This window comes from Ovis canadensis, chromosome 2, assembly GCF_042477335.2.
Source record: "Ovis canadensis isolate MfBH-ARS-UI-01 breed Bighorn chromosome 2, ARS-UI_OviCan_v2, whole genome shotgun sequence".
NCBI lineage: Eukaryota > Metazoa > Chordata > Mammalia > Artiodactyla > Bovidae > Ovis > Ovis canadensis.
In genome coordinates, this window is record NC_091246.1 from 87,727,304 (window position 1) to 87,740,505 (window position 13,202).

At 40.0% G+C, this 13,202-nt stretch overlaps 1 protein-coding gene across 3 annotated transcripts in view; it reads left to right on the top strand.

The window, feature by feature from the left end:
* ADAMTSL1 (ADAMTS like 1) overlaps window positions 1-13,202 on the top strand; it is a 1,110,365-nt gene that overhangs the window by 872,679 nt on the left and 224,484 nt on the right. For all 3 annotated transcript variants that reach the window (XM_069576633.1, XM_069576634.1, XM_069576635.1), the window contains one exon: window positions 6,924-7,225. In XM_069576633.1, the coding sequence (XP_069432734.1) occupies window positions 6,924-7,225 (302 nt within the window). The remainder of the gene's footprint in view (window positions 1-6,923; window positions 7,226-13,202) is intronic.

Consider the following 13,202-nt stretch of genomic DNA (forward strand, 5'->3'; position numbering starts at 1 on the left):
GAGCACATCGGAAGACCACACCAAACTGAGCCTCAGGCACTGCAATATTTAGAGTTTGAGGAGAGGAGGATTTAGAAAAGGAGTCTGAGAAGGAAGTGACCAGAAATCAAAAACAAGCAAAGTTTGATGCCTTGTGAGTTGAGGAGAAAGTAATTCAAGGAAAGAGGCACAATCAGGTGTCTTGGATGCTACTGAAAATAAGATAATTGAAGACTGGATATGTCAGGAATAGCAGAAAATTTGAGGCTAATACTCTGAAACGTTTATTATCAACTGTCTTTCTCCTGTCTTTTCTCTTCTTGTTAAAGCAGAATAACTCCTGATGGTCAAGAGGGTCCCACTCTTAGTAAGACTCCTTCTAATGTCTTGTCTGGAACCACATCAGAGAAAGCTGGCTCAGACTCATAAGATGAGTTTAACAGAGTACTCACTTGTATGAGGTCCTAGACTTTGAAAGAGTCCAGTCATCTCTGGCTTTTTGGAACTTGGGGAGAGCTCTGATCTCCCACAGCATTTCCTTCTAGTACAAAGTCTCTTTGAAAGGAAAATGTGATTTTTAATGCAGTCAGCCTTTCTTCCCCTCCTTTCAACACTGAGCATTTCTGCAAGAAAGCCATTGAGGCATTCTTGCAGAGGCCAGCTGCCTCTCAAAGAACTCAAAAGGGCATCATTATCATGAGAAAATGATGTCAACTACTTGGAAAATGCCACTAAATATAGCTCTCCCAGGACGCCTTAGAGAATTAGGAAACTGAGTCCGTCCTTCCCATCACTGGTTAGCACTACTAGACGGGGTAGTCACTGAATTTTGTTTCAAATAATCATACTGGTGACTGCACCAAAATTATCATTTGTTTTGTCAGCTTAATTTCTAGAACCATTCTATTCTTGGTTATACTACTGGGCACTTTACATTGCTGAACACCCTCCCAATTCACGCATGATATGGATGTGAAGAATCTATGACAAAAAAGTGGTGCTATTAGATGTTTCATAGAGTGGTATCTTGGATACCTTTACAAAATTTTGCTTGGAGACTTCAATATGCATTGCATAACTGGCATGAATTATTTGCAGTTCCAGAAAGTTGTAAGCTAACAGCAGTAGTTGAGAAATATTTTTATAATTCCACATGCGGATCAAGTATCCTTGACTAAAGAATTTTCACAATAAGTTAGATTCTCGTTTATTTGGAACGATTTAGGTGTTAGGTATGGCTCTAAGTGAATGTAGGGGCATATCTTGGATAAGTATACTCTCAACACCTTAATGCTTTAGCTATATTTTTAAATAATCATTTTAAGTCTGTCTTAGTATGATGGATTTTATAATTCTAAAACTCCTAAAGTGATACAGTTAAAGAATTGCCTTCCCTTTGTAGCATTCCCACATTTTATTTGTTTACTAGTTTGAAGGTTTTTTATTAAAAAGAAACTTTTAATTTCATAGAGACATTGAATAAATAATTAAGTAGATGAAAGAATGTGTTTCTATTTCCCTTTCTAACTTTCTTTCCCACCCAGCAGCAATGTGTTTTTCTTATAGATCCAAATGGCTCATACATAGATCCAAATGCCCAGCTAGATTTTAGGTAACTGTACCATTTCCTAAAGATTTTACTCTCTCAAAGATTGTCCAAAATCAGAAGAACCAACTCTTTTAAGACTGAAAAAGAAAGAAGAGAAAAAGATTGAGTTAAAAATAAGATGAAGTAATACAAAATATCATTTTTACCAATAACATATAATGATTTTTTGGTCCCCAAATGACATATTTATGTAAAAGACTTTCTGGTTAATTTGGCATAGAATTACTTATACAATATTTTATTTTTCCAATGTACTCTTCTCCAGATCCCTCTGTGGTCACTATTAAATGAGAAAATTTTAGAATGGGAATAACCATGAATCTCATGCAAATATAAAATAAACATCTGTCAAAGATTGCATTGACTTCATTAATTAATGAAGAAACTAGGAAGCTGTTCGGAGAAGAAAATGGCACCCCACTCCAGTACTCTTGCCTGAAAAATCCCATGGACGGAGGAGCCTGGTGGGCTGCAGTCCATGGGGTCGCTCAGAGTAGGGCACGACTGAGCAAATTCACTTTCACTTTTCACTTTCATGCATTGGAGAAGGAAATGGCAACCTACTCCAGTGTTCTTGCCTGGAGAATCCCAGGGATGGGGGAGCCTGGTGGGCTGCCATCTATGGGGTCGCATGGAGTCGGACACGACTGGGGTGACTTAGCAGCAGCAGCAGCAGCAGGAAGATGTTACAACCAATTCAAAGGAAATTTAAAAGAGCCAAACATATTCAGGCAAATAAGAATGCTGAAATGAATTTACAAGTAGATGCAAAATGGGTCTATCTACAGGACAACCAATTACATTCCACTAGACACAATCCACTAGATGGTAAAGTGTCTGCCTACAATGCGGGAGAGCCAGGTTCGATCCCTTGGTTGGCAAGATCCCCTGGAGAAGGAAATAGCAACCCATTCCAGTATTCTTGCCTGGAAAATCCCATGGACGGAGGAGCCTGGTTGGCTACTGTCCATGGGGTCGCAAAGAGTCAGATATGACTGAGCGACTTGACTCACAGACACAGTTAATCCTCATTTCTATGAGCCTGAATCATTTTCATGATCAATTTTCTACAATTTATAGAGGAATAAAAATAACTCACGGTTATTTTAAATCTCAGAGATTTTAAAATTTTGCAATAATCAGAAAGAATGCACTGAACAGAATATTCAGTAATATTTAGGGTCTGTTTTAAAGTTGTTACAATTTTTTCCTACACTATTAAGTTTATTCCCTCTTCACCCCTCACCCTAAAACCATCAAAGAAAGAATAAAAAGAAATATACAGCCCCTATCAACTTATAATTCAAATGTTATAAGATTGAAAACTAAACTAAAATCAAATATCTGTAATGTGATTTCCTTCAAGTTTCAGTTTGTATTTTGAAACTAGAGAATGAGCTGAGGCTCATAACAGCATCAAAATAACTCTACAGAGCTACTATATTCTGCTACTCATATTTTGAATAATCCCAGTGATTTTTTAGACAACGCATATGAAAGGAGGAAAGAGAAAAGGAAGAGGAGAAAAGTTGAATATCAGACTATGTGTGTAAAACTAGAGCTTAGTGGTTAATACCTGAAGTGACATGAGACTAAAAGTGAATTGTTTCCCTGTAGCATCGTATAAATAAAGTGATAGTTTTTATTATTTCAGTCCATGCTTCTGACTCCATAATAGCCACTAATAAACTAAACTGCTTTGGGATTTTACAAGTGAATTTGATTATCACTCATCTATTTTGTTATAGGGACTGTGGTTACACCTCTAATTAAAGAATAAGCCTTTTGGTAGTGAAGTGAACAATGAAGCTTGCAAACAGAAGAAACATACATTATTTATTTGCCAAGATTCTGTTCATTTGTTTGTTTTATCCTGAGGATGGGAAAACTAAATGCAGAATCATATCAATCATTTCTGAAGCTCAAGCCCACCATTTAAAGAACTCACTTACCCAAGCCATCCCTCATTCTTCTGGCAATCGTGCTGCTAACCAAAAGAATAGTTAAGTTGCCTAAATTAAACTCCAATAATACATTGTCCATGTGTACATCAAGACAATTAACATGCAGATTTTTTTTAATTTTTAATATGAATTTATTTTAATAACATGCAGATTTTTTTAAAAGGACATTGACTCCATTTTAAAGGTCACACTTTAAAGGTTCTAACTCAGCAAGAACTACTCAGCTTCTAAACGTTTCTGTTAAACCTCCAGGCTCATTTGACTGCCCTCTCCCTGACCTTTGTTCCTCCCACTTGTGGCCAGAAAGCTCAAGATAGTAAATACAGAGTTGGGAGATCCAGGGATGTGGGGGAAGGTTTCATATGAAAAACAGTTATTATTCATTTGGCCATTTGCACTATTAGATATTTTTCTTTTGAAATACAATCTCCTGCCTTCAGTGAGAGAGAATATTATATCATCCAGCGTATGCACTAGAGAAATTAAACTGAGTGCCAAAAGACAGCACCACTTAAAGACCAAATTGTTCTTAATTGGTGTGAATTTGATGAAGACCTAAGGATAGTGGGTTGGGAAATATGCCAATAAGGCTGTCTGACACTTGATAAGGTTCTCACTTGGGAGACATAAAGTAGATTAACCCTAAGTATCCAAATAGTCAAAAATATACACATACCCACAACACACATGATTCTTTTTTCATTTAGATGCTGCTTTAGAATAAACAAGTCTCTATCGTGGCAGTGAATCCATGGAGCAGTGGCATCTCTTTCTACTTTCTGTGATTTTGGTGTATCTTCCCAGTCCCGGAGAGAGAACAAATGGAAAGTGATTCATGTTGTAGGCAGGGAGAGCTGAGGGTTTCATTTGGGCATCCTTTCCATTCTAGATTTCATACGGGACTCACTTTTAATCTAGGGGGTAAAATATAAATCAATTTAGCTACTTGTCATTCTCATAAGTTTATATATGTGGGAAAAGATGGAGACAGATGCCTCAAATAAGTTTTGAGGGAACTGATGAATCTCGGTGTGCTTGACATGTCCACTAAATGTTCTATAGAAGGAGTTGGAAGACTACAACCCAATAGGCCAGATTTAGACCTTTCTATCTCCCTTCCCATTCCCCACCCCAGTTTTTATAAATAAAGTTTTATTGGAACACAGGCACACTCATTTTGTTTAGTATTGCCTGTGGCTGCTTTCACAGAGTTAAGTTTTGCAACAACAAAGACCCATACACATAGCCCACAGAATCTAAAATCTTCCCTATCTCTCTCTTTACCAAAAAATCTATCTGATTCTTAGTCTTTTGTAATGGTCACTGAAAGGGCTATTATAGCCGACAGAGTAATAATCCTTACTAGATAGGAAAAGTTAATAGGGTACTATTCTTTCTGAGATCTTGTCATCTTTTTTATTTGAAAACAAAATTCAGGACCACATTATTAAAGAAGCAGTATTCACTGTTGTCAAAGTTTAAAGACTTATCACTTGCTTTTGGGTTTCTCTTATATACTTTTCAGTTTCATGCATTGGAGAAGGAAATGGCAACCCACTCCAGTGTTCTTGCCTGGAGAATCCCAGGGACGGGGGAGCCTGGTGGGCTGCCGTCTATGGGGTCGCACAGAGTCGGACACGACTGAAGCGACTTAGCAGTAGCAGTAGCATGGTGTAGATTTTCCTTTCTGTCTATACCTGGGTTGTAAAAATCAGTGCTTGTATATTTTGTTATGATTTTTGTCCCAGGACTCAGGCAGACAGATGTGAATGTATAATAAGAAGGTTAAAACTATTTTGATTGCAGAGTTTGGTTTTATATTCCTAAAAGACGGCTACAGGTAGCATTATTTAAAGAGAGAAAGAGATTTTAATCTTATTGGATGCGTTTTCCCTACCATGTCCGGAGGTGCCAGAAGATGGAGTCAGGAATTAAAAAACAAAAGAGGGAGGCTACCCTGTGATGAGAATTTCTTGGGAATGATTCGGGGTGATGCTTCCTCCTTAATCCACCTTCCTGACACGATTGTGTATGACCCTCATCTTCCTCTTGGGGGTGGCTCTTCAAAGGTAGCGAGTGTCAAATCCTTCGTCAGGGGACCGCTCCCGGCCTCAGACACCGTGGCTCTGGGTCTCTGTTCCAGTCTCCCTGCTCAGGACACAGCCCAGGTTCAGGCCACAACTTTGTTTTGCTTCTTCCAGTTTGAAAACTTGGATCAATTTCCTTTTAGAATTTCAGCTTCCCTAAACTAGATGGGAACTATTTTCACTTGCTGGGACTTAATGCTATAACCTTCTTATCACGTCTTTCCTTTTCTGCCAAAATCAGGGTTAAAGAGCCAGGTTTGCATGCCTCCTCAGCACGACTCCCAGGGCGAAAGCAGTTGGATCATAGGAAAAAAAAAAAATTTAAGATTTTTATTCCAAAGTCCTTTCTCCAGATTATTATACTAACTTTGTGAAAATGTTAGTGGTGCCCTCAGGGCTTTTTTTCCCTGGATACTCCTCAAGGTCATTGCAGATATGGCAATTGTTGATTAGTTGGAGGAAAACAGTCTTTTTTTTTTTTTTTGTCCTACATTCTAGAGAAACTCAGGGAAGTTCTCATTAATGTGACTTCGCTTGGTGGAGAGGGACTGGAGGCTGTCGAACAAACATGTATGGATGCAAAACCCCTAGTTTACAGTGACATGCCTGTGGATTTAAATTTGTAGCAAGGCTTTTCTCTCAGATATAAAAAGAATCGCAGGCCAGGCTAATTCAAAGAATGTGTGAGGAAGAAGGCTTTGCTCCATTCTTGGAAACTTAAAAAAAAAAAAGGAAAAAAAAACCCTCTTTCTCTTTCTATATATAAATAAATCTTGGGAAGCACATTGAGCAAAAAAGCAAAGAAAGTTACAGAATCTGAAATCCAGACTAAAACAAAAAAATATATATACTTCCTTAAATATCTCTAAGGGCTTACTTTGTTATAGTTTTTAGTATCAGTATTAGTCTGCTTAAGAATAGCCAACATCTCGCAGGAGGCACAAGGGCTGGAATTTAGATCAAGAGAGAAGAAATCAGTTCCCTGCTCTGAAGAGCCATCACTGTGGGTGCAAAGCTGGGAGAAAGCAGGTGGTCTGTGGCTGGAATATCTTCCAGCTGGGGGTTCATGTGACACGCACGAAGAAACCAATCCAGAGACTGGCAGATGAGCTCATGGGCTTCACTGAAGCACCCAGCACAGGACAGGACAGGGTGGCAGAGCCCTGAGCACATCCTGAGACGGCCCTGGGCCACAGTGGCAGGTGGGATGTGGCCCCTCCCGGTGCCTGCGGTCTCCTGCTTGGGGCTTCTCATCCTGTCCTCTTGTTTGCTTGCGGACTGCAGGTTCATCCCAGAGGCCTGGTCGGCCTGCACGGTCACCTGTGGTGTGGGGACCCAGGTGCGAATAGTCAGGTGCCAGGTGCTCCTGTCTTTCTCTCAGTCCGTGGCCGACCTGCCCGTTGACGAATGTGAAGGACCCAAGCCAGCGTCCCAGCGCCCCTGTTACGCAGGACCATGCCACGGGGAGACTCCCGAACTTAACCTGGAAGAGACAGATGGCCTCTTGGGTGGCCTGCAGGACTTTGACCAGCTCTACGACTGGGAGTATGAGGGCTTCACCAAGTGCTCCGAGTCCTGTGGAGGAGGTAAGAAGGGGCTAGGCCTCAGATCATTGCCACCCTCTTGCCTTTCACTGTAGCATCTCTCTCTGAGGGCAGCTGTGTCCCGTGATTGTCTCTAGTCCAAGAAGTCTAAGGAGGGGGAGGAAACCGTTCTAAACCTAAAGCAGACTGAATGAAACACAGATGTATTTCTCTCTAGGCCTGTCTCTCTTAGACTGTCAGCTATGAGTAGCTAACACAAGTAATGCTTTTACTTTCACTTGTCATTCTGATATTTTGCACTATATCTCAGTGTATCTGACCAAGAAACACTGTTGACACGGGCCTGGCAATGCTCTTGACATTCAGTTTTATTTGTCTATGCCCTTGCCTCAGTGCATGTGGTATGAACCCAGATCAAAGACGACAAAACCGTCTGTTGTTCGCAAGGACAGAGTACGCCACCTCTGACTTTCTCAGCTGGTCGCCAAAGTAATATCTGTTGACAAAGGGAAAGGATGTATAATGACAGTTAACCCTGAGGTTACCTGGAACTGGAAAAGAGTTTAAAGCCTGATCCCACTGCCATTTTATCGATATGAAAACTGAGCTACAGAGAGCTGAGTGATTTTTTCAAGATCACACATCTAGTCAGTGATATTTGGGACTAGTCCTGCTCTTTGTTTCTCTGTCTAGGGTCCTTGCATCATACCTCACTTCTTTAAACACTTAGAGAGTTCCTGAAGCTTTGTCACTGAATGAATATTATTTAAATAGTGTTCAATGTTTCCATGTATATTAATCTGGTTCTCTTAGGTTTAGTCCATAGTGATAACAGATTCAGTCATTTTTCTACTTCAGGTGTTAGTGATTAAAACCATAGTGGGAGAAGAAGGTATTTAAGTCAATAACTAATTCTTTAAGATTATGATCTTTTGTACTACTGTAGAAAATACAGTAATGGAAAATATGGTCACTGGGTTTCCCTGGTGGCTCAATTGGTAAAGAATCCTCCTGCAATGCAGGAGATTCTGGTTCAACCCTGGGTCAGGAAGATCCCCTGGAGAAGGAAATGCCTGCCCACTCTAGTATTCTTGCCCCGAAAATCCCATGGATAGAGGAGCCTGGCAGGCTACAGTCCATGGGGTCACAAAATGTCGGGCACAACTTAACTACTAAACCACCACCATATGGCTACTAACTCCCATATACACTCCCAAGAGAGATTTTGATAGGCAAGGAAAGGCTGGCTGATTTCCCATCAAATCTCCCTCCCTAGCTATCAATAACCCCTCTTGTCACGTTAAGGATCTGCATTCCCAGCAAAGTTTCTTTCTTAACTGGTATAAAAATATCTATATTAAAATGATTTCCCAAACTGTCTTCTAAACCATGACATCTTGGAAACACTTTTATAAAAGCATCTTTTGTCATTGCTGGGAATGTAAAAATATGTGTGCCCAAATTGTTCATATGTAGTTGAAAAGGAACGGATAGTGGAACAAGTACAAGCAGAGAATCAATTTTCTCCATCAGGTCACTTTGTAAGCATTTAATAGTCTTATCCTTGGGGTTCTCGTTTGTTTCTAAGTCTTCCAATTTCAGACCGTGGAGTTCTTAAGTGTTTTCATGGACAGTCTGTTATTTTAAAACCTAAAATTTTCCATCTGATTCTGGAAGACAGTTTCTTGGAACTACTCATCCATGTTGCTGGGGGCGCCCGCCACTCACAATGAGGACATCTTTTCTCCCATGTTTAATGAGGGAGAAATGTTGAGTAAGCTCTGATGATCTCTGGGCCCAGGCAAGTTAAAAAGTCAGATGGAAAGGACATAGCCAGTGGCTGCAGTTGCTTCATTGCAATATAAGGAACTACTCAGGATTTCGGATGGTGTGTGTTTATCTCCAGTTTCCATGATCATCTGAATTGAACGATCATGATCTTTTGTCTGAAACAAATGTGCCTTGAAAAAAATTGTTTCTGCCCTCTATTATGATTCTCTAAGCCAAGTGGAACTTTATGAGCAGATGGGGAAAATGATGCGTTAGCGGAATATGTAAATAACCAGATACCTTTGTCTTTACGATTCTAACCATTCTGCTAACCAGGGGCATAAAATTCAAATAATTGAGAGTATGTGAACTGTTTTTCATTTAAAATGTTTTCAGAATATATTGATTTGGAAATAATATTTTGTATGCTTCATATACAATTGATCTATGCTTATAGGATCTGAGGAGATATTTGTAGAACATAAAGTGTACATCATTTATATCCAAGGCAGGGAAAGTTCCTGAAATGTCTTAGGTATTTAACTGTCAACAACTGTACATGCTTACTTATAGTTGTGTCACTGTGCCAAGGTAATATATCTATGCCTAAAATGTTAAAAGTTGAGAATGCCAAAGTGATGAAACTATGCTTGGGTCATATGATCCATATGATGCCCAAACACACTAAAAAATTATTTCAGTATACAAGACATGCATATTAAAATTTTTTAAATTTATTTTTAATTGGAGGATAATTGCTTTATAATATTGTGTTGGTTTCTGCCATACATCAATATGAATCAGCCATATGTATACATATGTCCCCTCCCTCTTGAACCTGCCTCCCACCTCCCACCCATCCCACCCCTCTAGGTCACAGAGCACCAGTCTGAGCTCCTAAAGTCATACAGCAAATTCCCACTGGCTATCTGTTTTCCATGTGGTAGTGGATATGTTTCCAGGCTGCTCTCTCCATTCATCCCACCCTCTCCTTCCCCACTGTGTCTACAAGTCTGTTCTCTGTCTGCATCTCCACTGCTGCCCTGCAGATAGGTTCATCAGCACCATCTTTCTAGATTCCATATGTATGTGTTAACATACGATATTTTTCTCTTTCTGATTTACTTCACTCTCTAATAGGCTCTAGGTTCATCTACCTCATTAGAATCGACTCAAATGTGATCCTGCTTATGGCTGAGTAATATTCCATGGTATACATGTACTACAACTTCTTCATCCATTCATCTGTCAATGGACAATCTAGGTTTTTTCCGGGTATAGGACATGTATATTGTGAAGCCATTGTTTGGCAATAACATTTTATGGTACTGTCACCGTTCAGTTCAGTCACTCAGTCGTGTCCAACTCTTTGCGACCCCATGAATTGCAGCATGCCAGGCCTCCCTGTCCATCACCAACTCCTGGAATTCACTCAGACTCACGTCCATCGAGTCAGTGATGCCACCCAGCCATCTCATCCTCTGTCGTCCCCTTCTCCTCCTGCCCCCAATCCCTCCCAGCATCAAAGTCTTTTCCAAAGAGTCAGCTCTTCGCATGAGGTGGCCAAAGTACTGGAGTTTCAGCTTTAGCATCATTCCTTCCAAAGAAATCCCAGGGCTGATCTCCCTCAGAATGGACTGGTTGAATCTCCTTGCAGTCCAAGGGACTCTCAAGAGTCTTCTCCAACACCACAGTTCAAAAGCATCAATTCTTCAGCGCTCAGCTTTCTTCACAGTCCAACTCTCATATCCATACATGACCACTGGAAAAGCCATAGCCTTGACTAGACAGACCTTTGTTGGCAAAGTAATGTCTCTGCTTTTGAATATGCTATCTAGGTTGGTCATCACTTTCCTTCTAAGGAGTAAGCATCTTTTAATTTCATGGCGGCAATCACCATTGTCACCTTTGATCTACACCAAAATATAACCCACAAGGCTGAAGATATTTTTAATCGTTCTGCTGAAGCCAATCAAAAATGTGCAGGATTAACAGATTTTAAATCAATTTGAGGTTACACAAATTTTATTGTTTTTGCCATCTCAAAAGTTGAAATTGGATAGACACAGAAGTTACCTTTCAGCCAGCACAAGTAGTGACCAGAAGGAACCTGTTAGTAATTTAGGCTGTAGCTGGTGGCTGCATTTCCCTGAGTTCTCATCAAATATTAGGTAGCAATTATGCTATTTTGGGAGATATAAACAATGAAAACTCCATTTTCTGGAAGATGGAAAGTGAGCCTAATCTGTTCAGACCTGTGTCCTGGGTCCCACTATCATCTTCTGGTTATATTTTAATTTCCCATATGTGAATGGATAGGTGTAGTCAAGGAGAGCAGATCTGAACCTGAACAGCTTTATTGTTGATCTCTTAAATGGTAAAATTGATATTAAAGTCTAGCTGAGGGAAGACTTGGAGCTGACATCAGCAAGTATTAATATTAAAAGGTGAAATCCTTGCCCTCTTGCTCCCTTTTCCTTATCAATCCTCTCCTTTTGCTCTGTCAAGAAAGAAAACTCAGAATCAGAAAGGATCTTAGGTAAGTGTGTTCTTTGTTGGTTTACAGTGTCCTTCTGGGCGAGTAAGTTATCCCATTGGAAAAGAGTACACACTTGATGAGTTAACTTTTCTCAAGCCAGCCTGACTGCCCTGAGCCAAGTATACTGTGAGCTCAGGTGAAGTCTTCAGACATCTTCCCTCTTCACCTTCCCACACCGCCATCCCCAGGCTGCTCTCTCACGCTTCCTCCAGGCCCGCATTCCCACCACCTTGGCCCAAATTGCACACTGTGCTTTGGAATACCCTGCCCTTTAGGCATCTCATTTGTTCATGCCACAAAAATGTCTTGTGTTGACCACAGGGCTGGTCCCAGATCCTCCTTCATTACACAGAGCTCTGCCCTTAGGCTCTACCACCCCAGGCCCCACCCAGGAATGCTATGACAACAGACCCCTGAACCATCATGAGGCCATCCTTCTAGAAGAAGGTAGTAACTCTGGAATGCTTCTTAATCTCAGCAATTAATTACCCCAAAGGTGATTTTTAACCTGAGTTAGGATTATTCAGTGGAGTCATGTAAACATGTTCCCTGTGTCTCAGAAGATTTCCTGTGTAGACTTTAACCCTTGCAACCCCATTCCATGCAGAGTTGGAAGGACCTCAGTTCTACAAACCAGGCTTCACAAAGGAGAAACGGGTCACATCACTTAATATACCCCTCCACACATGACCCTCCCCCCAAAGCAAGCCCTTTCATATGAGGCAGGAGACAAAAGCTGTATAATCACTTCCTCCTTCAGGTACTATTAACTCAAATTCAAGAGCTTTTCGATAACTGACTAAAGCCCAAATATCTTTTATTTTAGAGCAACATTTCGAATCTCTGAAATAGTACCAGGTCGGCAGATGAATTGAAACCTTAATTTCGAACAGAATCACAGCTCTAGATTCTGTATGGAGTAGTTCTCCTTGTCCACACCTTGTCGTCACAACCTTAATAATGCCAGACTATTCCAGTGGGAAGTATCAACAATGATACCAATAATTTCTTATGAAATGTTTTGCTATATTATCATACCATGAATTTCAAGGGGCTCATCCCAGCTGCAACCAGGAGAACACCCTGGAGTCAGCATTCCAGAATATGATGGAATATCTTTAATGTCTAGCATAAATCTCCAGTGCTCCACCCTGAACTGGCTGTGATATATTTAAATTAAATTTTTAAAGCTCATAAAATGGCTTAGAAAAACTGACATTCACAGCTAGGGTAAATACTATGACAGCTTTTTAATGTTTGATTTGTCAGACTTAATGAAAAAAAAAGGCAGTTCTGATTCTGACTTTAAAATGTCACTTTTTAAAGGATGGTCTTGGTGAGTGACCTTTCTAAGTCAGTGTAACATCACCTCGGGCAGCATGTGCCTGTGATCAGAGTGATAGCTTCTTGGGGAAACATAGGATAGACAGGAGGAAGAGAGTAACAGGCCTGCTAAGTGATAGGTCAGTTGTACTATATTTAGGTACTACCTAATGAAGCAATGCAGAAAACTTTAAAAAGAAAGTATATGTGTATTTATATATAAAACTAATTTTATAGGTTGTCACATACTCTGCCATAACTATATACAAATGTTTAACAACAGATATCTTTATCTGAATATATAAATAGATATATATATATATATATGCTTATACACGCACACACACATATATGGCTATAAATGACTAACAGAAAATTATCAAGAAT